At 40.5% G+C, this 26,953-nt stretch overlaps 2 protein-coding genes across 16 annotated transcripts in view; one reads left to right on the top strand and one right to left on the bottom strand.

The window, feature by feature from the left end:
- The window catches only part of LOC309634186 (acyl-coenzyme A amino acid N-acyltransferase 2-like), a 121,667-nt gene that overhangs the window by 20,791 nt on the left and 73,923 nt on the right, over positions 1 to 26,953 (top strand). The gene's annotated exons all lie outside the window — the stretch shown is intronic.
- The window catches only part of PLPPR1 (phospholipid phosphatase related 1), a 276,464-nt gene continuing 250,414 nt past the window's right edge, over positions 904 to 26,953 (bottom strand). For 7 of the 9 annotated variants that reach the window (XM_082404165.1, XM_082404167.1, XM_082404166.1 and 4 more), the window contains 4 exons: positions 14,188 to 14,438; positions 10,849 to 11,025; positions 6,856 to 6,987; positions 904 to 2,008 (listed from right to left, as the gene is read on the bottom strand). In XM_082404165.1, coding sequence (XP_082260291.1) covers positions 1,976 to 2,008; positions 6,856 to 6,987; positions 10,849 to 11,025; positions 14,188 to 14,438 — 593 coding nt within the window. In that variant the 3' untranslated portion in view covers positions 904 to 1,975. The other 2 variants (XM_082404173.1, XM_082404172.1) reach the window with 2 other exon arrangements.

The following is a 26,953-nucleotide window of genomic DNA, read 5'->3' as shown; positions in this document are numbered from 1 at the left end:
CAATAGAGTCTGCCAGTATTTTTCAGAATGTCTTATGAACAATGAAATTGAGCTCTCATTGCCGTTGTTAAAAAATTATAAAATATATTTAGAAGATGAATCACTCTGAAGTTGGGCAACATTATACTTAGGTAGTTTATACAAGATTGGAAACCTCAGAGTTTGCAAATTATTCCTTCTCATAATTAGAATGCATCTTTTTCATGATGTCCTTTGGTCAGCTACACCATCCCCTGTACCACCTAAGTAGGTAGATGACATTGATAAAACTCTGAGAAGATGTGGACTTGGTTCGCAGACATTTTGGTGTAGTGGAAAGAATGGAATTAGGAGTTGGGCAGACGTGGATTCTAATATCAGTGCTGATGTGTGTAGCACCGCCGTGGGGTCATCACAGCTTCTCTGGGTTCCTTGTTTTGAACAACCAGATTATGGTTGTGACGTAGCATCGGGGATGAGTAGGGCTTTCAACACTTTCCTTTCTTGCCCACTTCCCCAACTTTTAGTCAGACATCACTCAAAAGATGTGTGTGAGTGTATATACATGTAAGTGCAAATACGTTTTGGCCAGAATGAGACGGGGGATGAGTTTTAGCAGAGGTAACTTTTCCTAAAAATGATTCTGACTTTTTACTGACACCTTAGAAGTATCTATGGGCAAGCTGAAGACAAAGGTAGCTTGCTAGGAATCCAGAACGTGCCTCCGAGTGTCTTAATTTCAAGAATTCTTTTGTCTAAACACACACTCCTTCATGAAAGGACATATCGGTCATGCCTCTATTAGGATTGATTCCATAGGCATGGAACTGAGGAGGATAAACACTTATTGAGGTCACGTCATTGTGACTCTTCAAATACCTTTGCCCAGTGGATGAAGCTTCAAACAAAGGACACGAGCCAAGATACGTTTTGTGATAACTTTTTTCTTTAGAAAAAAAATATGTACAAAAAAAGCTAAGAAGAACCAACATGGAGGTGTCGAGAAAACATTCTGATAGATACAGACAAGGGAGCTCCTGCTCGCAAGGAAGTTACACATTAGTTATTACCATGCTAGAAAAATGTGATGCAGTTAAAATTCTGGAACAGTTAAAAGCCACAAAGTCAAGCTGTTGCTCTGGGGCTCTAGGTTGTAGATGCTCTGATACCCTTTCTGCAAAATAATACTGTGCAAACTGTAAAATATTCATTTTCATATAAAGTCCATACAATATGATCTACAAAACTGAGTTGACAGGGGAGGCTGGTACTGGCAGTTTTCTGGGGAAAGAAGGCTGCAGTGTCACCTGCCAGCCCAAAGACATAATTGCAGAAAGATCTTGAATTTCTTAACTAGGAGAGGCCATTACCTAAGAATCATACCCAACATTCCTCAAATCCAGGATTTCCTGCCATTGTTTATGTAACTTAGCTGATTTTATTAATATGTTACTTTAACTTAGAATGCAATCACATGTTAAGAAATCAGAAAAAGTTCTTTTTCAAAGTAATACTTCTTTCTACACAATTGATTTTGCAATTTGCCATAAACCAACATTGTCTTCCCTGCAACTCAGAAGTTGTTTTTTTTTTTTAATTCAAAAATTCTGGAGGAGGCAGCAACTGTGATAATAAAAGATTAAAGTGAATCATTTCATTTCAGTGTCTATAAAACTGAGGAAAAGAAGGTTTGTGTACAAATATCACAAAACAACATCAACCATTGAATAAATGTGGTTCTTCAATGCACACCTGAACAAGAAGAAAGTTTTGTTTAAAATTCTGGCATAAATATATTAAAGCTGACTAAAAAAAAAAAAAAAAAATCGGCAAGCTACATCACTTCCTCATACAAAAAATGTACAAAACATTAGCCTCTAACTAGATAAACATAATACTTGTCTTCACAGTTTGACATCAAGTAACTGTGTGCCTTGAAGTATTGAATTGGAGGGTGATTTAAAAAAAAAAAACAGCTTGTGACACGTCAGCCGTTTCAGGTAACTTCGGTCATAGAGGCAGAGTGATTCTGCAAACACAAGCAGATAAAACCTTAGTTGACTCATGCACACAGTCTCCCCAGAATATCCTCTTGCTTTCCTGTCTCAAGTTCATTCTGTTCCCGCTCCCTGACATGCTCTTCCAAGGACCCTCAAATTGTTACCTCTTGTATTAAAACTTCCCTGATTTTCAACCCAATAAGACCATGTCTTATATCATACTTAACTATATTCTATGAAACATTTGAAGATCTAAAAGTAACTTTAGCTTCATCCCACATCTTTTTTTTAACATTGTGGCTTTAATTTTGAACAGTTCTAATCTTTGAGAAATTTCCATATGATATATTCCGAGTCATGAGTTCCAGAGCAATGAGTTTAATATTTTCGGATGCACAGGGGTTTTTGGTTTAAGGTATCTTTGAATTTCTAGAGAATGTGATCTAGATGCTTTTAAAGTTTCTTGATTTGCTTTATAGTCTTGCACGTGGTCTATTTTAAATGTTTTGTGTGTTTTGAGAAGGATTATGTATGTGCCTTAGATAAACTTTATTAATCATCTATCTTTTACTATATTTCATTTGCTTATTACTGAGAGAAGTGTTAAAATCTATGATTGCAGCTTTGTCCACTTTTCCTTGTAGTTCCATTAATTTTTTGTTTATACGGTTTGTTCATAATAACCCTTATCTCTTTTGTTTTATGTAACTTATATATAATCCCACCTTTTTTCAGGCCCAAGTCTTTCTCTTTTGTTTGAACTTAAAACTTCCAGTCCGTGGGATTGGTAAATACCTTAAGAAATGGTGGCTTTAAATCTAATTTATTATGGGTTTCCAGATTACTGTTTGTTTTTAGGACACTAGAGATGTATATTCTTGAGAGTTCAACTATGAATTTTAGAAACTGAGTATTCCATATTTTTCAAGGTACTTTTATCTACCATATTTGTAAAAACTGAGGTTTTTATATTTCTTGCCATAATGTGAAAATTTTATGTTTTTACTTTTATTATATGCTTTCTTTTTAAAATTTTTGGTCAATAGTTTGGTCATTTATATGTTTATAAGAGTCCATTTAAAAGTGGGTGGTAAAGATAAAGTAGTTTAACAGCCTAAGATAACTAACTGGGTGACTTTGGGCAGATTTCTTTAACTCTCCAAGTCTTTTCTTTTTTCTATTTATAATTTGAAGTCTATAATATCACTAGCTCTAAATCAAGGGGTGGCGAGCATTAAAATTCCTCTCGGACTATTTTCTTATATGGCTTTGCACCCCAGAATGGCTAAATCAGAATCTTCTGGAATAAGGTCATAGGCATCTGAGTCTTGAGATAGATTGGATCCTTCTTTTTTTGTTAAAGAAAAAAATATCATCTCCCCCCTACACCGCCCTGCCCCCATCAGGAGACACGGGAGACTTTATACCACACACAGTGAGTTAACACACTGGCTCACCTCTCATTTCTCTGTTAATATAAACTGTGTTCAACAAAGACACAGTTGCTCAACGCTAAGCTTGATTACGCAGGTGAAAGTGGGTGTGAGGCCACAGGACGAGGATAGCTCGGAGCTGGTCTCTCTAGGATACAACAGCTCTGTAGCATAACAAAATAATGCTTTGGAAACTTGACCATTTTTGTTTCGTTTGGATTCTGTAATTTTTTACTTTCTGGTTTCTCTTTAGTATTGGGGAAAGATTTTAGAACATGTACCGTCTCAACCGCAGAAGGCAAATATTCAAATTTGAGTTGATCTTTTGGAGAGGAGGAAAGAACACTGCAGCTCTGGGGCTCTGTGTAGTAAAGGGGAAAGGATGTCTCTGGAAGAAGGAAAGGGAGGGTGAGGGGGTTCCCTCCCCAGCTAGACAGTCTTCTTCTTGAGGCGCTCTGAACAGCTGGATGGATTTCACTTGTGAGAATGTGTGCTTTAAAGACAGGTTCGTATCTTCTCTCAGATCCCACAAGTCCTCCTCCCAGGAAGATGGTTCTATCCCAGAAATTACAAAGGAGCAGCTTCTAGTAGAAGCCATGGCTGCTGCTGTTGCACAGGAAGCTCTCGCCCACAGGGGAAAACACAGGGCATGTTTATTTTGGAAGAGCTGTGGCTCAGTGTAAACCCTGCCAGCCCTGTGCAGCTCAGCTCACACACACTGTCCCCTAGAGCGTGTTTCCATATTCAATGCTGAGAGTTGTAGATTTCAAAATGGAATTTTCCTTAAACGTCAGGCCGTGTGATGTACAAGAGCAAGCAGGGCCTTTAGAATTAGATGGGTCTGGGTCTTAATCTTGACTGGGTGACCTTCGGCATGTTACTTAAACTCTTTGTGCCTTACTTCATCTATAAAGTCGAATAATAATGCCAATTGCAGGATTATTGTAAGGACTGAATGTGAGGGCTTGCAATAAATGCTCATTTTCTCTTCTTGACCCACAAATAAAGGGTATATCCTCCTAACTACCCATGTGGAAAGCAGGTGCTTGGTTACTTGAATATTGCACAACTAGTATGGAAGGCATCACTTAAGAGGCAATGCTTTCCATCCGGCTTCCTGTAGCTTTATTTTGACTAGCCTGCAGAAGTCCTGTTCATCATTACTCATAAACTTCTATTTACCATGGAGTTTCAGATATTGACTAGAGCCCAATTTTAGGTTCTCAGTTTTGACTAGAGGGTCTAGTTCAGGTTTTGGTTCTGGCTTGCATCTGTCCATCCATTACATATTTATTTCACCCCTAGTGAATGCCAGGAAATATAGAGAGTAAGAAAGACATGGTTCACATACTTAAAAATCTCTCAGTCCTTGTGGGAGGCAGATATGACGGGATTACTGACATTAATTGTGAGGGGCAATCACACCTGGGGCCTGGGGTCCCTTTGACCCAAGCCTGATATTCACGAAAGGCCTCAGATTGTGCCCAGATGAGGGGATATACATGGCAATAAAGATACATGGACAGATTTGAAAAGTTCAACTACTGCCTGTAGTGAATAATAAACTAATACATATTTTTAAAGAATTTTTAAAATCTATATTGCGAATAGGAGGTTTTGAAACCGGGTTGGCACTTCATTTTTCAATGTAAGTAGAATTCCCCCAAAACATGGCCTGGATGTCTCTTGGCCTGGTCAACTATTCCTGGCTCTGAGGGAGAAGAGAGCAGTCTGGAGACGGCTTCAGAACGAAGGTAATGCTTGAGCAGTGCTGGGTAAAAGGATGGGGCGGAAACAGGCTGCCCTTCGACCAGGACATTCAGGGCAAAGTCGACAGCATTTACAAGGACAGGCTGATATGTTTGTGGAACTTGGCAAACATCTCGGCTTGCTTTTTAAATTCACCTTTGTCATTAATTGCTTCATCTCAAAAAATAGAGGGAAACACTCTGACCTCACCGGGTACAAGAACATAATTAGGGAAGAAAAACTAGGGAGAGTCTATTTCACCATTTCATTACAAGGTTTTATTATTTAGCTAATTTGTCATTCAACCTGCATTAGCTGGCTATATATAAATCAGTAGTAAAATTTTCAGTATGTTATTTCTAATTGGACCAAGTCAAAATTTTCACCTTAATACAGGTGAAGGGAAAAAGAACAAAATACTTGGCACTGGGTTTAATGGAGAGCCCTAGATATTTTTCCCAAGGTGGAAATAGCTTTTTTTTTTTCTGGTTCATTAATAAAATTAGACTTCATTAAATGTGAAAAGAAATACGATAGTTTCTCAGATGTCTGATAGTTACTCTTTAAATAGTGAAATATTTTATACTATATTGATAGGAAGTACATGATAATTCCAGTGGGAGGAGATTTGCTTCTCTTGCACTCTGTAAAAATGATTTAGTAAGGAAATGCCAAATACAACAAGATTTCGAGATAGACTATTACAGAAAATAAACATTTTAGCAGGACTCAGCTACATGAAAAATGTGTCATGATATAAAAACCCTGTTTTATTATCAGTTATCCCCATTCTGTCTGCTTAAAGAGCTACTCACCCCAGTTTTCCCACTTGCTGGCTATGTGGCTTGGGGAAGTAATTTACTGTTGCTATCTTCATATTCCTCTCCATCTGTGAAATGGGAATTATACTACTGATTCAGTAAGTTTTTGTTCAAATAAAAATATATTTGTAAAGCACCTAGCAACTGTCTCAGGCAAAAGTCAGTGCTTTATACCATGTTTCAGGGCTCATTTCAGGTGGCAAGTCTTCTCCGTGGCTTTCCCTGCCTTAGAATAAATTTCTTCTTCATCTGTGTTCACGAAGCGCTTCGTGTATCTGATTCAGCATGCCGTATTATGATTACTGATTTATATACACCTTTCCTGATCATCTGTGAGTTCCTTGAGCACAGGACTATGTGGCTAGTTATTCATCTCTGGCATGAAGCAAGGTCCTGGTGTAAATAAGTGATCAGTTAGTACTGTTGCATTGAATTTTTGATGGTCATCAAAACAGATCCAAAAGGATACTTAGTTACCTTTTTTAATGTGCTGCCAATTTACATCTATCACTGGATGTAACAAAGCATTTCTTTCCAAATGTTGTCCTAGTCACTAAATCAAATTGACCTCCCACAGGAGTTGGTGTAAATTTCACAAGTGTGTTATTACATTGGAGGTCAAGGTATCCTGAAGCAGTTGGGGTTTAAGTTAGACATGACTAAGAACTTCCTGAGGAAGGGCCAAGCCCTGGAAGGAATACAGAATTAATTGAGGGAAGCTGTGAAGTTCTTGAGGGCCTTTATGTCAGATTTTTATTGTTGCTGGGTGGATTGAGTTATGTCCAGTTTTCAGTAGAGGAATGGATTAGTTGACTTCCTAGATAACAGGCCTGGAGCCTCCGGGTTTGGTTTGCTAAAACCACTTTACTGTACCTGTGCACTTAAGGTTTCCAGAGGGCTTTCTATCCTTGGGAAAGCCATTAGGGGTACTCCACGGGGGTCCTCGGGTTTGGGTTTGGAAGGAGATCCTTGTGTTCCTTTAAAGTTATGGACCACACACATTCCCTGCAGGATGAGGGGAAAAAAGATTGGGGTCAGACTGCAGCCGTCAATGCTTGGCCATCTCTGCGGGTGGCAGGCCTTCCCCCTTAGGATGTCGTTGCATAGTGACTTGTGAGCCAGTGGGTAGGGACCATGGAAAGGCCTGGGGCATGGTTCAGGCTGTCTGCTGCTGAGCACATTCTAGGTGCTGAGGAAGCATCTGTTTGATCACCAGATGGCCAGGCATGCTCAGTCTACCCCCATTGAGCTTGTTTCCTCACCTGTAAAAGTGGGAATAACACCTACCTCATAGATTTGCAACAATTAAACGACATGATGAATGTAAACCACCTCATAATAACAGCTAACATTTACTGAGGGCCACTTATGTGGCTGGTATTGTCCTGAGGGTTTACCTTATTTCATCTAATCCACTCAGCAATCTTACAAGGGAGGTACTATTATCCTCTCCAACTTAGATAAGGAGGCACAGAGAATTTAGATAACTTGCCCAAGGTTACACAGATTTAAACTCCATAGCCTCTAAATCACACCACCGCTGTAGGATTTTGCCTCTTAACAAGTGCCAAACATACAGCAAAAATGCAATGTTAGCTAGTCTTTAACTCTTACCTAAAATGATTACCCTTGAGTTACTTAGCAAATAGTCACATAATTTATTAGTGGCACTTTTATTGCTTCCATTAAAACTCCCCCTCTAAGTTACTACCCACTTGTCTTTATTTCCTACTGAGGCCCCTTCATAATTGAGTCTGTTCTAACCATCTTTCTCTTTCCATACTCTCTTCCATTGTTCTGCATCGTTTTTTCTATATCCAGTGCCTCTGAATCTTTCCTGTAGCTCCTCAAACCCCACAGAACGTTCACATGAATATTCTCTACCTGGCTCTCCTCTACCTCACTCTCCAGCTCTGCTTAAACTTCCCCCATTCAGGAAATGGGAGAAGTGGAGGGTGTAGGAGCTCTGGGGTTGGAGAGAGAGGTCAGATTCCTGGCTTGCTGGCTGGGTGGCCATTGGGCAAGTTACTTATCTGTGAGCCTCACTTTCCTCTTTTATAAAATGAGTATAAGAATACTGTTAGGGCAAGATAAACAAAACAAACACAGAACTGATTGGTGGTTACCAGAGGGGAAGGGGGGCGGGGGGAGGGCAAAATAGGTTAAGGGGGTCAATTATATGGTGGCAGATGAAAAGTAGACTTTTGGGGGCGAGCATCTGTACACAGACGTCAAATTATAATGTACACCTGAAACATACATTATAAACCAAAGTTACCTCAGTAAAAAAACACTGTTAGGGTTGTCCTGGAAGCACATGATTTGGTGTATATAAAGTGTAGGGCATGTAGTAATTGTTCAACTAACTTCCTTCCCCTTTCCCCCACTTTCATCTTCATAAGAAACACAAAACCATAATGAACATAGGCCACAAATATGCTCCTGTTCAGACTCTTCTTTTTCGGCCTCCTCCAACTCTCTGCTTTGGAATGCTTCCGTTCTCTTCTACAAGGTCCGCTCCTCCCATTTCCCAGCTTGGCGAGTGTATATGTGAGGTGTGTACATGCAGATACAGTGGGGGACAGTGTGGCCTGCCTCCTACCAGACCTGTTCAACAGCAGGTATGGGTCTTACCTAAAGATCATTTGTGGAAAGCAAATTTTGACATTCATCATCAATTGGGAAGGCAATACAAGACTTAACAGTAACCAAGTGGTAGGAAAGAGGGCTGCAAGTTACTGAGAGAACACAAGTTTAATGTTAAAGCAGAATTTGTGTACGGGGCCTCGGCAAACACAAAGTTTTTGCATTTCATCCCATAAAGACCCCATGAAATTGCCTGGAACAGTCAGTACCGCTTTTTCTCTTCAGCTGGGGTTGAGCTGGATCCAGGACTGATGGGGACAGCAACAGTGTTTCTTTGGAGTCCAAGCCTCCATTTATGTACTATTGATCGCTGTTTGTAGAATCCTCTCTTCTCTTGAAGTCACCTGTGTTCTCTCCCCCTTTTACAAAGCGCCCTTAGGGGGACATCTTCTGAGAGCTCAACATCTCAGGATCACCTCAGCACCACTTTTCCTGCTGCTTCACCCAGAGCATTTGCATTTAAGTCCCTCATCTTTCACTTTAGAAAGAAAGACTGGATCCATTACAAATAATTTTGAATTCAAATGGAGCTTGCCAATGAATGTTCTGAGTAAATGCGAGCATTTTCTGTGTGTATCTGAGCAGCTAAAAATGTTGGGAAACTGAGTTAGAGGTTGGGAGAGGCATATGTGCATTTTGTATGTTGGGGAGGACATACATACAGAATCCCTGTATGGAAGGGATAGGACAAGGAGAAGTTAGGTCATAGGCCTGTGAAATCCATCTACGTGTGATGTTAGTCTTAACGGGTGCCTTGGACCAGAAAGGGCAGAAGGGGAGGAAGGACATCCAGGCTGTGATGGCTTCTGTCTCCTAGGGGAGGCCTGCTGAATGTTATTAGGAGATTGATTTCATGCACATCTGCAGGCCTAGTGATTTACTGTAAATCCTTCTGGGTGCATTTTATTTTATTTTATAAATTTATTTATTTTATTTATTTTTGGCTGCGTTGGGTCTCCATTGTTGTGCATGGGCTTTCTCTACTTGCAGCGAGTGGGGGGCTACTCTTCGTTGCGGTGCGCGGGCTTCTCATTGTGGTGGATTCTCTTGTTGCGGAGCGCGGGCTCTAGACACGCGGGCTCAGTAGTTGTGGCATGCGGGCTCAGTAGTTGTGGCTTGTGGGCCCTAGAGCGCAGACTCAGTAGTTGTGGCACACGGGCTTAGTTGCCCCGCAGCATGTGGGATCTTCCCGGACCAGGGCTTGAACCCGTGTCCCTTGCATAGGCAGGCGGATTCTTAAACACTGCGCCACCAGGGAAGTCCCTTCTGGGTATATTTTAAATCTTTGAAGATAATTTTTAATACTGAACCTCTATGGTATGCCCATGCAATGGAATACTACACAGCAAGAAAAAGGAACTACTGATAACATGCTTACAACATGGATAAATCTCAAAATAATTATGCTGGATGAAGGATGCCAGGAAAAATATTCATACTGTATGATTCCATTAATATTAAATCTTAGGGTAATCTAATACAGAAGATCAGTGGTTGCTTAGGAATGAAGGGAAAGGAAGGGTGGGAGAGAAGGATGTATCTGTAGGTCAAAATTGGTCAAATTATACACTTCCTGTGCCATTTATTGTATGCCTATCATACCTCAAATCTGTAAAAATTTAAAAAAACAATAAAAATTAACCAAAACCCTTCTCCAGGAAGTATCATGTGGTTGAGAGGCCACTTACAGTGGAAATAAGATGCCCAAGAGGCATGTTCAGATAACAGAGGCCCCCTAAAAAGTCTGGGTGTGGTTAGCTGAGGGTTTTCATATTTCTGAGTGGGATATGCAAGTCTGGGCCAGAGTGGAGTTTCTTGAAATGCTGGAGAAGGAGCTGCCTGCTTGCATCAGTACTTTGTTCTCTGTTCTTCTCCCAAGCAACACTTAGCTTATGCTCCCAGTACGTTCTGAACAAGTATTTAGAGAATCATGGTTTGAAGGTATGCTAAATTGCGTCTGCCCAGCCCCAAGGCCAGGGTTGAAGCAAGTGGAGCAAGCCGTCCTTCCTGAAGCGATCCTACTCCTGACCCACGGGGGAATACGCAGTCATATTTCTGAAAGAAAGGGCACAGGATACTTGGCGAGTAACTGCAACTCACAAGGTTGGGGCCAGAGGAACTTGGACTTAGACTGGAGTCTGGGGAGCCTGACTTGCCAGGATCTTGGGCAGCCTTTCAGAGGGCACCAGAGGGGGAAAAAGTAGAGGGAAGCTGACCTACCAGAAACAGGGCTACAGCAGTGCCCAGGATGAAGCCCGCGATCACATCGGAGCAGTGGTTCCGATACTCAGAGACCCGGTTGAGACCCATCAGGAAGGCTGTGCAGAGGGTCCCGAGGCACAGCACCGGCTTGGCCAGTCGACTGCTTTTCGTCTTGATTGTGCTTGTGATGTACATCTAGGTTAGGACAGAGACCGGGGAGTGACTGGCAGCCTCTGCATACGGTGTATATACACACATGCACGGACATACACCAGCACACACAAACGGGCCTGCACCAAGGCAAGAACGATGAATGAATGTACATTGGTCTCGGTGCTTTGTATTCTGGTGGGCGTGGGAACAGAAATTACAGTGACCTGAATGACTGTATAATAATCAGGTTCAGAGCATGCAGTTTTTATGCAACAAACGAAAGAATCACTTGGGGTGTTAGGAAACCCAAATAAGAATCTCAGATGCCAAATAAATCTTCTATGAGAATTAATTTTATGGAGAAGACCAGGTAGGTGAGTGGCAATACATTTCACTTTTTTGTGTCCCCCATAATCCTAGCGGATTCTTCACACTTTCAACGAATATAAAAGCATTGACTGATTAGTTAATTGACTGAATTAGAACTTCCAAACCAGTGTGTCACATAAATACATTTCAGTTGTGCTGGGAAGTTGATTCTCACAATCCTTGGGATAGCGTGATCAGCCCTATCCATTCATTTACTCCAGCATGTTTTAAAATAAAATTTTCTATGTGGGCCACGACATATAAAAAGTTGGGAAGACCTGATGTAAGTAAAGGATGATGCAACTTATGACATGTGAGTTGTAGGTTGTTCTTATTCCATTGTGAGGAGCTGGGTAAGACTCTTAAGTATTTCATAGGCTCAGTTACCAAATGTTTCCCTTGTGGCTTAGAGTTAGGAAGATGTGTCTCTTTCAAACAAGTAAATACTTTGTTACACAACCTTTGGTAATGGCTACAAGAAACCACTAGAGGGTGTAATTGATCTATCATCGCTTCTTAACAAGTGTGCTAAATGAGTTTGCAACCCAGAAAAATAGTATGCCAATACTTAAATTACAGTCTATAGTGTGCTTGTATGGCCTGAGCACATGTAAGTTCACACAGATGCATTTTAAAGTATTATAGTGGAAACTTAATTTCCTAGAATGATCCTTCAACGCTGGTGTGAATACAGGAAGATGGGATTTTCTTTGTTACATGTAAAAGATACCCTGTAAAACTGTGGTTAGATCAGAGTTAAATAAATTAGAGCATATCATTACACCATTCTGAGGCTGTGTAGGAAATGTTACTTAATATCTATATTAGATATATTTAAATTTAGTTTTTTATGCTTCTATATTGTTTTTTAATTATAGCCTTTATAAATCTTTCCTATAAGATTACAAACTATTAATAACATGGGCCTATGGTTAGTTAGTATTCTTCACAGAATTAACTAGTACTTAGGAAATCCTTGTTGAGTAATTTCTGAAAGCACACATAATAGGGGCTCAGGAAAATATTTACACAATTGGAATCTTGTATCAGGGTTTCTGATTATAGTCTGTCTGTGGGGCATGATTTGAATTGGATTACATCTGAATCCTTGAAAACATGTGCTATATAAGCATCTATTCTGAGTAAGATAACTTCTTTCTTCCTAAGAGAAATTTATATTTCACTTGATGAGACAGTAGTTTTTGATGAGTAACAGATTTATTTTTATAATGGTGGTGTAAAAATTGATTTCATACAACAATGACTTGAGTTTGATAAAATACAGAAAAAGGTGCAAGAGTACATTGCTTCATATAACTTAGGTCCTAGATAATCTAGGATACAAAGCGATATTTTGAAAACTGGAAACTATGCCAAATGCCTGAAAAGACTTTGTTTAAAAAACACCTGGTGTAGATTTTTTTGGGGGGTGGGCAGTAAAGCCAAGAAACCTCACTGAGCTAAACTGGTCTGTTTGTCAATCGAGGCTTCTGTATTATTTATGTTCATGTTTCCTTAATATGGGGGTAGCTGAAATCACTTTTGACATGTATTCATTAAAGAGTAGATCTAAAAGAAATAATTGGACTTATTTTGGAAAATTGATCCTATAGATGTTATCCTATAAATTGGACAAAAAAGCGCCATTGTTTTAAAGAGAATATTCAGCAATTTCTTTCAAACTCTACTAAGTGGACCAGACCTGTAGTCAGTCACCTTTACTCCACCCTGAATGTATGTATTTGGGGCGATGGCATGGACACACTTCCATCAGAAGCAGACTCAGTAGGGAGTGCAGTGACTGTCATTGGATGGGAGGGGACATGTTCACTGGGGGCGGGTCGAGGGCACACTCAGAGTCTCTGGGAAGACTGCGTAGTTTGAAAGGGGTCTTTCCTCTGCCTTCTCCTACCTCACCTTTCACTGAGAATCACTAGACTAGTCACACCTTGAATATAAAATAAGTTGAAGGAAAAGGGGTGTTTTCAGCCAATAGTCACTCATCCACAGGTAAATACACATGATATCCAGCAGTGGAACCTTTGCACTGATCCCTCTACTTCTATACGCTCGGTTCTAAGGAAACAGAGGTCAGACAAAGGTGAAATGAGGTCGTTTGCAAAGTGGATGCAATTAAAGAGCAGGAAAAAAAGATGGACACCATCATTTCTTCTATTTTAAGATGCGAGACACACTTTGGGCTTTCTCTGTGATGAGAGCAAAAAGTTTAGAATACTATACCCCAGTGGGGGCAGTCAAAGTTTGTGTGACCTAGGGAACAGTGAGAAGTAAACTTGTGGGTGTTGGGGGTCTTTTAGGATCACCCATCTGTCCTGGCAAAGTGATGAAGAAGAGCATTAGGAGGAGCAGAGGAAAGCCATGTCTTTATCCGGGTTTGCCGCACTGCCCAGGCAGGCGTTCACACGAGGCACACACCTGCAAATCTGTAGACAAGCGTGAGGAATGTGTGCTGTTCTAGAACCAACCAAAGCTTTGGCAAAGAGTGCTGTTCTGGGCAGTGAGAGAACCCCATACCCGGTGCCAGGAGCCTGGGCCTCCGCTCTGACTCTGTGTTCTTAGCTATTCTTTGGGCCTCAGTCTCTGCATCTGTAAAATGGGAGGATGTGACTAAGTGATTATCAACAGTCTTGCCAGAATTAACATCCTCTGGCAGGTCTTACATTGGGATGTTGAGGGTGGGGGCAACAGCATGATATAATAAAGGAGAAACATATTGTAACATGACTTTAGAAGTCACCAGAAGTAATGAAAGAATGGGGGGGAGGGTGGCGGAGAGACCCATCACAGCCAAAACTCCACGTGGGTCATACTCACCGTGGCGTATAAGGCGGAGTAAATGCTCAGAGCAGCATGTTTGGAGGGAAAGGACCTCCTAGCCTTCTCTATCACTTCCAGGTCCCCAGTACAGACGTTCCCGTTGTTGATGAACTGTTGGTGCGCCGGGCAGTCTGCGCTGGTGTAGTTGGGCTTGCACACCGTCAGGAAGTACGGTGTCAGGTGCCCCGTGACCACTTGTCCGGCGTTGACAAAAATGTCAGTAGCGAAAAGCCCAAAAGCAAATACCCCTATGAGGAGATTTAAAATAATTAGGAAAGGTGACATGCCCCATCGACTGGTTTTGTCCCTGAGAGAAAAACAGCAGTGAGAGTCCATACGACCTATCAGAAAGGTCCTCCCCAGAGTCAAATTGTCCCCTCACCTTTATCTTTCCAGGGAGTGGTGCCTGCTTCCCAAACCACTGTTTCTTCCAAATTGATGCAGTCACGCTGCTGTTAGCATTTCATTATTTTGTATAAGTAAATTAGAAGCAGCATGTGCTAATGGAAAGAATTTGAATTTTGGAGTCATGTAGAGCTGGGCTCCAGACCCACCTTTGGTGACTTGTTCACAGTGTAAGTTGTTTACCTTCTCTGAATCTTGGTACCCTTATCACAAAGTGGTTGGGGGGAGTGATACCTCAGAAAGGAGTTGGAAAGATGAAATAAAATATGTGCAAAACACCCGCTGCATGCCTGGCATTAAGTAGTTACTCAACATTAGTTCTCTTTGCTTCTATAGAAAATATCTTCCCCCTAGTCCTGTTGGAAATGCAGATACTCCTTGGAGGAGTTACCATGGCAGGTGAGAGAATGAGGTTGTAAGGGAGTCGTCCCTAAAAGAGAGGAAAAGGTCACTCTAGAAACCTTGATTGAATTGGATGTTTCATTTGATGTTGGAAACAGAAAATGAGGAGGAAGAGTGTTAAAGATGAATGTTGGTGACTGTGTCAAATCACCACAAACTGAGTGGCTTAAACCAACACAAATGTATTGTTTTACAGTTCTGGAGGTCAGAAGTCCAAAATAGGTTTCACTGGGCTAAAATCAAAATGTTGGCAGAGCTGTGTTCTTTCTGGAAGCTCCAGAGTAGAATTCATTCCTTGCTTTTTCCAGCTTCTTGCCTTCATTCCTTGACTTGTGCCCCCGCTCTCCCCTTACCTCCCCAGCAATCATATCATACGAGCTCTGCTTCCATTGTCACGTTTCTTTCCGTGACTCACTCTCTTGTTTCTCTTATACGGTTACATTGCATCTACCTGAATAATCCAGGATAATCTCAGAATCCTTAATCTAATCACACATGTAAATTCCTTTTTGTCATGTAAAGTAATATATCCACAGTTTCCAGGGGTTAGGACATTTCGGAGTGAGGAAGGCGTTATTTTACCTACCATGCTGACTTGGCCGGCTTGGCCAAGAACCCTGTGGGTAGGCTATACTTCCCGGATTTTATCTGTTCTCTGGTAAATTCCACAGGAATATAGGATTACCCCCAACAAGCTTGAACATGAATAAGCAGAATTCCCTATAGGAAGTTTCACTGTGGATCTTTCAAAGCCTATACATACATCTATAGATTATCTGTGGACTGTTTTCTGTTAAATATATCGAGCAGCTGTGCAGAGCCAAAGTACATACAAGTCACTTGAAGAGATAAAGAAGACTTTTCAAGTGCGACTCAATTATGGGAGAAGTTGGCAAGTGTGAGAGGCAGCAGTAACCCTTGTAAATGTCAAGGATCTGCTATATTTTCAATTAAATTTCTATCCAGTTTTGACTTCCATATTCAATGTCTTCCATCTGCAAATTGTGCTGACTTCAGCACCTAAAAGTCAATCCATTAGAGCAGAAGCAAAGACAAGTTTGGCTGAAACCTTCATCCGGTTTCCATTTTGACCTGTATTGATGGTTATAATTTTCTTTTCTGTGGCTTTGCCAGTATGTGCTTTATCAGAATGAGAACTGGCTCTTTTAATACCTTCACCGGCTCACACTCATAGCGTCTGACCTCTGAGAGTAGGCATTCACTGATCATTCGTGGTAATTTTCACCCCCCAGTTTCTGGAAGTCGGGTTAGAAATTTTTTTACGTCTTCAAGCAAGATTCTCAAAGACCAGGTCCCTGGCTTTTTCAAGGGGCAGTAAGTCTGTCTAGACATACTTTTCCAGGCAACTAGGGTAACTTGTGATTTGAAAAGGGAAAAGTGACAGCATTTTCCTCTGGGATTTTATTTGTCAGAATGCTTCCAATTAGGGCGAATTCTTTCTGAGATAGAGGATTTCTAGGCTCCTTGGATAGGTGTCTGAGTGCCAGGTCCATGGTCACAGTGAATCTGTGATGGGCACATTTCCACTTTGCTGCCATGTGATATTATTGCTGAAAGTTGCTTTCCCATCTCCTCTTTGCCTCTCCTGGATTTTGTCTGCTGCTCCTGATGGCTTAACAAGCATTTGCTTTCCAAACATTTCATTCTGGTGTATTTGATGTACCTTCAGAAGGGCAGTCCTGGGGATTCCCCTTGCCTGGCATGGGCCATGCCAACAAAGTGCAGTGGAAGCTGCAGCGGTGATTCACAGACAATGTCAGATCATACGGGGCTTTTGTAAGAAATTCCAGCTATTCCTCTGTTAATCCTGAGCTCCTTGTGTGTATGTTACAAGCCTCAGAAGCTAAAAAGAGCTGCTTTTGTCCTCAGAGTCAGGTAGAACACTGTTTATGGTCTCCTGTACTGCAATATATGATTTGAAGGAGATGCTTTTAAAGTGTCTATATATCCTACCTTGGTGTCTAAAATTCTTTAAGTGAGAAAATCTTTTTGAAATTTTAACAGATACATTTTTCATTCCTATAACCCTCCCTAGCTGGTTCTACTTATCTTATGGCTCTGCTCCCAGCGGTGTTCCTTGTTTCAGGGGAGCTGATCACATTTCTGAATGGATTTACCGCAGACACAAAGTCTAAAAGTAAAGCTCTTTTGGCTTGCCAGAGCTATGTGCTTGAGACGCGTACTGCTTTTTTTGTTTGGAATTCTGAAAAGACTTGGACGGGAAAACCAAGAGCCATGGTCTATAGGATAAGACCATTGAGTTTCTAAAATAAACCCTAGAATGGGGAAGATGAGGCTGAGGGTGTCTCCCGAGGAGACAGAACGCTGCCTGGTCTGGCTGTGAAGGAGTGAAGGGGCATCCCATGCTCCTTGCCTCATGCTGGCTGTCAAACCCCAGGGGCAGGGCAATAGAAACCTCCAGAATGATTTTTGGAAATCAAGTTGAAGCATGTCCTGTGCCTCCCAGGGGTGTAGCTCAGGAGCCCTGGACAACTTTTAGAGAAGTTCCACATCCAGCACAGTATCAGAGCTACAGGAGCCTGCGTTAGCAATGTTGGAGGGAGGATCAAATTGTTTGAGCCCTAGGGTACCTCCCAAGACCCATACATTCTGGCATGGAATGGGCTAAGCACTTGTGAATTCCCACTTCCCTAAGGGGCAAGGGGCATTAGAATGCTGAGAGGACCAGGAGGCTAGAAAAAATGTGGCATTAGGACAGAGACTGGCACCTGCTGATGGTGTTGTCTGCGGTCCATGTTTTGATGATACAGATCGCTAAGGTAACCTGAGCATGCCTCTTCTTTGTGGCCTAAAAGGATCTGACACCCATCAGGCAAGTCAAAGGATGAAGAAAGAGGAAGATGAAAGTGTTTAAAAAAAAAAAAAATCCTTTTTACCCCCTCTCAGGGTTTTACCAGGATCCCTCGGATCTCAGACAGGACGTCTTTGGACAAATTAGGATCTTTGATCACTAGTAAATTAGGACATGTAGGTGAAACTCTGTGATCTGCTTCTTGCCAAGGAATCAGTGCAGGGTTCTATCCTTTTACTCAAGAATGTAGTAGGGGAAAGTGGTAACGTAAGCAGGAAATGCATATGACAAAGATCTTCTCAGCCAAAGATAACTGGTGTACTGGCAAATGATAATAGGGCTCATATCAGGATCTCTTTAGGCCTCCCAAACAAAGAACTGGTCAAAATACAGAAACCAGACTTCTTGCTGCTGAGGCGGAGTCTGTTGCCTTCCACGCAGGAGGCCTTCAGTAGGAAGCCTAGACCCAGGCCGCGGAGTGATAATTAGCAGGGACTGGTGAGGTGAGCAGAGAAAGGGATAAATTCCTTTTAGCCACAAAGGACCTGTGACTTTAGCTGGAGCCTCTGAACTGAAGGCCACTTATTCCATATTAAAGTATAAGTGTATAATTTTCCAGTTTAAAATGGCACTTTGCTAACAGCCTCTAATAGAGCACCTCTCAACTGTCCACTAAAACATAAACAATGACAGTGAAAAAAGATGGAAACTCATAGTGCCAACCTGAAGGGATAATCAGTGAGGGATTTCTGTCTCTCTCTCACACACACACACACACACACACACACACACACACACACACACACACACACACACACACACAGTTCACGGAAAACCCGAGCTTCTCCTCTGAAGACAAAGATCATGGGAGAAAACCTAGGGAGATTTCCTTTCTCTCCTGTCTGCCCCCTGAATCAGAGATCCAGGATTTAGACTGCTCAGAAAATAGGGATGCGGTCACTCCACTGGATGAGTTCTGCTCTTTGAATTTGCCTGGGACTGTCTCCTCTCCCCCCCCTTAACCTCTGAATGTATTTAGAGACACACTTTGGGACAACAGCTAGGCAGGAAGCGGCAGGGGCACAGGCGCTGGCGTCTTGCTCCTGAGAGGACAGACGCGCATGCTGGGCGCCATAGCTTTGCATGCACCGCGCTGTCATGGCAGTGGAGGGGTGAGGAGATGCCGGTTCACTGGAGCCGAGGCGCTGCAGTAGGAAGCCTGCTGACTTGGGATTGGACGTAGCCCCGTGCACACCAACCTGCTCTTGAGCTTAAACTATGAAGAGCGGGCCAACAGCAAGTCACGCTTCTGCTGAGGAAGACTGAGTGTGTATAGATCTTGCCCCACTTAAGACTGAAGAGGGAGAAATAATCCCATATCACATGGGGTCTTGGGGAAAAAATTACTCCTCTTTTACTTTTAGTTTTTTACATTGTATGGTCAATTTATATGTAATGTCTAAAAATAGGCAAATCCACAGATAGAAAGTAGAATAGGTCAGGGGAGAAGGGAAAATAGTGAGTGACTGCTAATGGGCATCGGATTTTTTTGGGGGGATGAAGAAATTTTCTGGACTTAAACAGAAAAAAGATGGTTGCTCAACTTTGTGAATATACTAAAAACCACCAAACTGACCGCTTTAAAAGGGTGAATTTTGTGGTATGTGAATTGCATCTCAGTAAAAATAAAATAAAAGAAATGATATGTTTGCATATTTGAGATATACACTCAAATTCATAACTGCTATATGTATAAAGCACTTTTTTGAGTTTATAAAGTTTTTGTTTTTGTTTTTTATTGAAGTATAGTTGATTTACAATGTGTTAGTTTTAGGTTTACAGCAAAGTGATTCAGTTACACATACATACACATATATACACTTTCAAATTCTTTTCCCTTATAGGTTATTACAAAATATTGAGGCTAGTTCCCTGTGGTATATAGTAGGTCCTTGTTGGCTATCTATTTTATATATTAGTAATGTGTATATGTTAATCCCAAACTCCTGATTTATCTCGCCATTTCCCCTTTGGTAACCATAAATTTGTTTTCTATGTCTGTGGGTCTATTTCTGTTTTGTAAATAAGTTCATTGCATCATTTTTTTTTTTTTTAGATTCTACATACAAGCAATATCATATGATATTTTTCTTTCTCTGTCTGGCTTACTTCACTTAGTATGATAGTCTCTAGATCTATCCATGTTGCTGCAAATGGCATTATAGCATTCTTTCTTATGGCTGAGTGATATTCCATTGTATAAATATACCACATCTTCTTTATCCATTCATCTGTTGATGGACACTTAGGTTGCTGCCATATCTTTGTTATTGTAAATAGTGCTGCTATGAACAGTGGGGTGCATGTATCTTTTCAAATTATGGTTTTCTCCAGATATATGCCCAGGAGTGGGATTCCAGGATCATATGGTAGCTCTATTTTTAGTTTTTTAAGGAACCTCCACACTGTTCTCCGTAGTGGCTGTACCAATTTACATTCCCACAAATAGTGTAAGAGAGTTCCCTTTTCTCCACACCCTCTCCAGCATTTATTATGTGTAGACTTTTTGATGATGGTCATTCTGACCAGTGTGAGTTGATACCTCATTGTAGTTTTTTTTTTTTTTTTACATCTTTATTGGAGTATGATTGCTTTACAATGTTGTGTTACTTTCTGCTGTATAACAAAGTGAATTAGCTCTATGTATATGTATATATCCCCATATCCCCTCCCTCTTGAGCCTCCCTCCCACCCTCCCTATCCCACTCCTCTAGGTGGTCACAAAGCACCAAGCTGATCTCCCTGTGCTATGCGGCTGCTTCCCACTAGCTATCTATTTTACATTTGGTAGTGTATATATGTCAGTGCTACTCTCTCACTTCATCCCAGCTTCTCCTCCACACCCTACCCCGCCCCCGTCCTCAAGTCCATTCTCTACGTCTGCATCTTTATTACTGTCCTGCCTCTAGTTTCATCAGAACCATTTTTTTTAAGATTCCATGTATATGTGTTAGCATACGGTATTTGTTTTTTCTCTTTCTGACTTACTTCACTCGTATGACAGACTCTAGGTCCATCCATCTCACTACAAATAACTCAATTTTGTTTCTTTTTATGACTGAGTAATATCCTATTGTATATATGTGCCACATCTTCTTTATCCATTCATCTGTCGATGGACACTTAGGTTGCTTCCATGTCCTGGCTATTGTAAATAGTGCTGCAGTGAACATTGCGGTACATGACTCTTTTTGAATTATTGTTTTCTCAGGGTATATGCCCAGTAGTGGGATTGCTGGGTCGTATGGTAGTTCTATTTTTAGTTTTTTAAGGAACCTCCATACTGTTCTCCATAGTGGCTGTATCAATTTACATTCCCACCAACAGTGCAAGGGTTCCCTTTTCTCCACACCCTCTCCAGCATTTATTGTTTGTAGATTTTTTGATCATGGCCATTCTGACCAGTGTGCGGTGATACCTCATTGTAGTTTTGATTTGCATTTATCTAATAATGAGCAGTTGAGCATCTTTTTATGTGCCTGTTGGCCATCTGTATATCTTCTTAGATCTTCTGCCCATTTTTTAAACTTAATTTTTATTTTATATTGGAGTACAGTTGATTTACAGTATTGTTTTAGTTTCAGGTATACAGCAAAGTGATGCAGTTATACATATCTTCTGCCCATTTTAAAAAAAATTATTTTATTTTATTTTTTTTAACATCTTTATTGGAGTATAATTGCTTTACAATGGTGTGTTACTTTCTGCTTTATAACAAAGTGAAGCAGCTATATGTATATGTATATCCCCATGTCTCCTTCCTCTTGCATCTCCCTCCCACCCTCCCTATCCCACCCCTCTAGGTGGAATATTACTCTGCCAATTTTTTTAAAAAATTTATTTATTTTTGGCTGCGTTGGGTCTTCGTTGCTGCGCGCGGGCTTTCTCTAGTTGCGGTGAGCGGGGGCTACTCTTTGTTGCAGTGCACAGACTTCTCATTACAGTGGCTTCTCTTGTTGTGGATCATGGGCTCTAGGTGTGTGGGCTTCAGTAGTTGTGGCACGTGGGCTCAGTAGTTGTGGCTCGTGGGCTCTAGAGCACAGGCTCAGTAGTTGTGGCGCACAGGCTTAGTTGCTCCGTGGCATGTGGGATCTTCCCGGACCAGGGCTCAAACCTGTGTCCCCTGCATTGGCAGGTGGATTCTTAACCACTGTGCCACAAGGGAAACCCTCTGCCCGTTTTTTTGATTGGGTTGTTTGTTTTTTTTTGATATTGAGCTGTATGAGCTCTTTGTATATTTTGGAGATTAATTTCTTGTTGGTCGTATCATTTGCAAATATTTTCTCCCATTCTGTAGGTTGTCTTCGTTTTGTTTATGATTTCCTTTGCTGTGCAAAAGCTTTTAAGTTTAATTAGGTCCCATTTGTTTATTTTTGTTTTTATTTCCATTACTCTAGGACACAGATCCAAAAAGATATTGCTGTAATTTATGTCAAAGAGCATTCTGCCTATGTTCTCCTGTAGGAGTTTTATCGTATCTGGTCTTACATTTAGGTCTTTAATCCATTTTGAGTTTATTTTTCTGTATGGTGTTAGAGAATATTCTAATTTCATTCTTTTACATGTAGCTGTCCAGTTTTCCCAGCACCACTTATTGAAGAGACTGTCTTTTCTCCATTGTATATTCTTGCCTCCTTTGTTGTAGATTAATTGACCATAGGTGCATAGGAAAAAATACTCCTATTTTAGACTATTATTGTACCGTTATGCTTCTTTTTTGTACCTCTTATCTCAGTAGGAAATTTATATGTGTGATTATTCAGTAATGTCTATCTCTCCCCTTAGGATTGTAGAATATGCAAGCTCTAAAGAGCAGAGAACACATCTATTTTTGTTCAATACTGTATCCAAGCACCTAGTATCAAACCTGGTCCATAGCAAACAAATATTTGTGGAATCATGAATCAATTGCTGAAGAAACTTCAGAGAAGATTGACAGGAGAAGAGGGTAAAAGAGCATAGGAACTTGTCCAAATTTTCTAACTCATGTTGGTGTCTCACATCCCTGATTCTGTTGAACGTGGGTTTGACATGAAACCACTTGGCATGTGTGATGTAGGGACCATTTTTCTTTTTAATAAATGTCACAAAATCCTGCAGAGTGCTAGGTGTCTTAGCAAACAGAGGATCATTGAAAACTGGGGCTTTATAAGTGTCTCAGGAGTCAGAAAACTTGTAAATCATAGTTTGGAAATCAAAGCATTCTCCATTTTCAATGCAGCAAGAATGAGAAAAGAACCTTAATTTGGAGTCTGAAGATCCATGCTATACATACAGGAAAGACTTCTTACTGTAGACATTTGTGAAGCACAAGAAACTGGAAATCATGATGCACCTGGGTACAGTTTTACATAGACATGCACATCTTTGGGACAAATTGCCCCATTTTTGATTCCGAGAAGTTGCAGTAGTTGTCAGTTTAAATATTAACACATGGGTACATGAAAGCATGGCTCCTACATATTTTTCATGTGGAGAAACTAACACATAGAATAAAAAAAAAAAAAGGATAGTGGAAAAGACATAAAAACAAGTTATCTGGGTTAGATTGGTAATAGTACTCTCTGAAAAGGGGAGGGGACTCTTACTCCTTCCTCAGCATATGTTCTCAACCTCTTATCAAACATTTCTGAAAGAGGACTGCTCTCCTGTCTATGTTAGCAAAACTGCAATGAAAGAGAATTCAAGGACTGTGTTGTGTGAGATTAAGTATGGTTGAGCGTTTTCTCATTTTCAGAAGTTAATCACCTTTGTGAATCTTTTGTGGTAGTTCTTCTACAACGATGTTCAAAAAACATGGAAACACACGCTCAACTCAATTCCTGGCCTTTATTTTAGTGGGAAAATTGATGAAGATCTTATCCCACACAAACAAGTACAAGCAAGTGGCATGTGGTCACCATTTTGACAGCAGAAGGGGGGACATCTAAGGAATTCTTATGTTCACTTTCCTCAAAGTACATTCTGATTCAATCACCAGGTCTTAATTCTAGATCACATCTTTGATCCAAGCACCATTGCAAATGGAATACAAGATACAAAGAAATGAATACAGTTCCTTTTTGCTTTTCTTTTTGCCACATCAAGGTCCCTAGTGGGAAATCTCAGCGGAGAAAGTAATTCTGCTGTTGCAAATGTGCTCTCAATTCAGCTGTGAAGATCTTTCCTTCAGGAAACAACCATTTCTTTAGAAAAAGAAGACATGTTGAAATGTTTTCTCTGTAACATGTTTTATTCAAACTAGAAGTTTCCTAATGAAGACGTTTTATCTGCAGTTACCATGTTCATCCCATTTCCTAGCAAGGTGTACTGAGCTGATGAGATGTTTAACTAAGACTGCCATGGATACTAGGTAATGAGGATAATAGTGTAGCCAATACACTGCGCTTAGTATGTACTAGGTATTATTCTAAATGCTTTGAAATATTAGTTCATTTACTTCTCACCACAACTCTTTGAGGTAGACACCATTATCTCCATTTTACAGATGAGGAAATTGAGGCACAGAGAGGTCAATTAACTTGACCAAGTTCACACAGCTAGTAAGTAGAAGAGCTGGGATTAGACACTAAATAGTTATGGCTCTAAATCCAAACTCTTATTCACGACCCTCTAAGCTTGTATTTTCATGTACTTAAGAAAATATATGGGTAGGCGTCAGGCCATGAAAAAGAGCACTTTAGTTCTCACCCACGCGCTGAGAAGAGGCAAGGATTTAGAGCATGCCCCCGATGAAATGTTTGCCTTGTCACAACAGAACAAGAATTCCTCAATATTTTAGCCAATAATTTTCCCACAAGAAGATGATAGAATACCTAAGATATGTCATCATTGAATGAGGCACTTTTCTCATCACTTTAGCAATGAATCTGACTTTGTTTCTAGTATAATACAAACACCATCGGTGCAAATTGATCTACACACATCAAATATTGTGCTTCAAGAAGAAGTTTCTGACAGAACTAAATACATCAGTTCCTTGGATAGTTAATTTCAAGGGTTCACAGAACAAGATTCTTGGGTCTGTCTTTCCTGTATATGTCACAGAAACACCAAAGGCTGACAGCAGTCTACTTGTCTGGATGTCATGGTTTTAATCTGAAGAATAGATTTTATTAAAATCAATCTGAACCTCAGTTACTTTATCTGTAAAAGAGGTTTTAAATAGACCTAACTCACTGGGTTATTAATGCAAATCGTAGAAAATCATTGTAAAAAACACTTTGTAAATTGTGAGATCTATGTAGATATTAGGGACTCATTTTTATAACTGAGGGATGGGGATATCCTCAGTATTTCAAATAAGTTGATTATAAAATTATTTTGAAAACAGAGGAAAGAGATAAGAACCCTATAATTCTAACAACCTCAAACATATATTCAACTCTGTGTGTTATTCATCCTTTGTATTAATAAAGCACCTTTTTTACAATACAATGAGCTGGTGGTATTTAAAGAATACTGTGTCATTACTGTAACTACGCATCACATCGTGGTAAGGGAAGAGGAAGAGTAATCAACCAGAAAAGCCCCCAAATGTTTTTATAAATGAAAGAGCAAACCAATACACTTCTACTCCCCCAAAGCATAAAGTTGCCTGATTTCTTGATAACACGGTTTTATCTCAACAGGAGAGTCTTTACTCTTCAGTCAGGACAGCTCCCTCAGGGCTTTCTGTCTCAAGGGTCAGCCTCCTCTCTCACTGTTGCTGCCTTTCAGTATCTGCTTCTCACTTCCCCTAGGCAGTGTGGATCCAAACGCTGATAGACAAAATCCTGAAAGTTCGCCCGAGGCAATGATAATTTTACAATAAAATGGCTGGAGGAGGAGGACACAGATAAATCTAGAAAGTATACCCAGATACAAACTAAATGTGAAGAGGGAAGATTTTCCATTCCTTACCTACCAAGAAATCTAAAATCAGGCAATCAAAGCCTGGAGGGCTTCCAAATAACAGCCTTCAAATTTTGCCCTTTCTGATTCATATTTATAAGAGTACGAAAATATGGATAAGTATGATTCGTATCAAGCTGTAGATCTGAATGCACCCCCATTCCCACCACCAGACCAGCCTCAAGTTCCATCAGCAGGCCGCTGCCAGCCCTGTCGGTGACCAGCCCGTACTGATCTGGTGCTGCTGCCTTCTGCATCAGCATTTCCTGATCACTTTTATTATGTTCTAATAATTTACATTATTTTCAAAGCACACAGTACTGTATTTTTCTTTTTTAAATTGAGGTGTGAGTGACATGTAACCTTATATTAGTTTCAGGTGTACAATGCAATGATTCGATATTTGCACATATTGTGAATTTTATTTTTTTTTATCGTAGAAGACTTTGAAACTGCCCTTTATCAGTTGTTGGGAGTCATTTCTGATATTCAGACAGTATTTTTGTACCTCGCTGTGCCTGATTTTGTGGTATGTAATCTTGCATAACATAAATATTAATAAAACTTTATTAATATTCATAAATATTAATAAAACTTTATTAATGTTAATAAATATTAATAAAACATAAATAATGACTTTTTAAAAGTCTTTGAAATACTTTTTTAAACCTTGACAGCAGTGGATTTCGACTGAGGGTGATCCTGTCCCCAGGGGCCATTTTGCAATGTTTGGAGACATTTTTGGTTGTCACTGGAGGAGGGCGTGTTACTGGCATCTGGTGGGTAAAGGTCAGGGATGCTACAATGCAGCCTACAGCCTACAATGTAGGATGTCCCCTCCTCCACACAGAAAAGAATTAAGTGGCCCAAGATGTCAACAGTGCTGAGGTAGAGAAACTCCGCTTTACAGCAAATAAGTTCACTGAAGTGCCATGAATTTGCACTGGTTAATCTGAAAAGTGCTAGAGGAAGCACCAATCTTTAGTCCTTTTAGTGAGTCCTTAAGCATCAATCTTTACTTGTCCTTCTACTTAGTCCTAAGCAGCTCAGTTAGACCTTTTATTTGAGTCCAGCCTCTAAACACTGGTGCTGGGAAGGGCCCTCAGAAAAGGGTCACTTGAGTTTCATGACTAAATAACGTTCCTCTTGACAATTAGAGTAACTTACAGA

This window comes from Balaenoptera borealis (assembly GCF_965194805.1).
Source record: "Balaenoptera borealis genome assembly, chromosome: 8".
NCBI classification, from domain to species: domain Eukaryota; kingdom Metazoa; phylum Chordata; class Mammalia; order Artiodactyla; family Balaenopteridae; genus Balaenoptera; species Balaenoptera borealis.
Note: the sequence above shows the minus strand (reverse complement) of the source record. Positions and strands in the feature narration are given on the sequence as shown.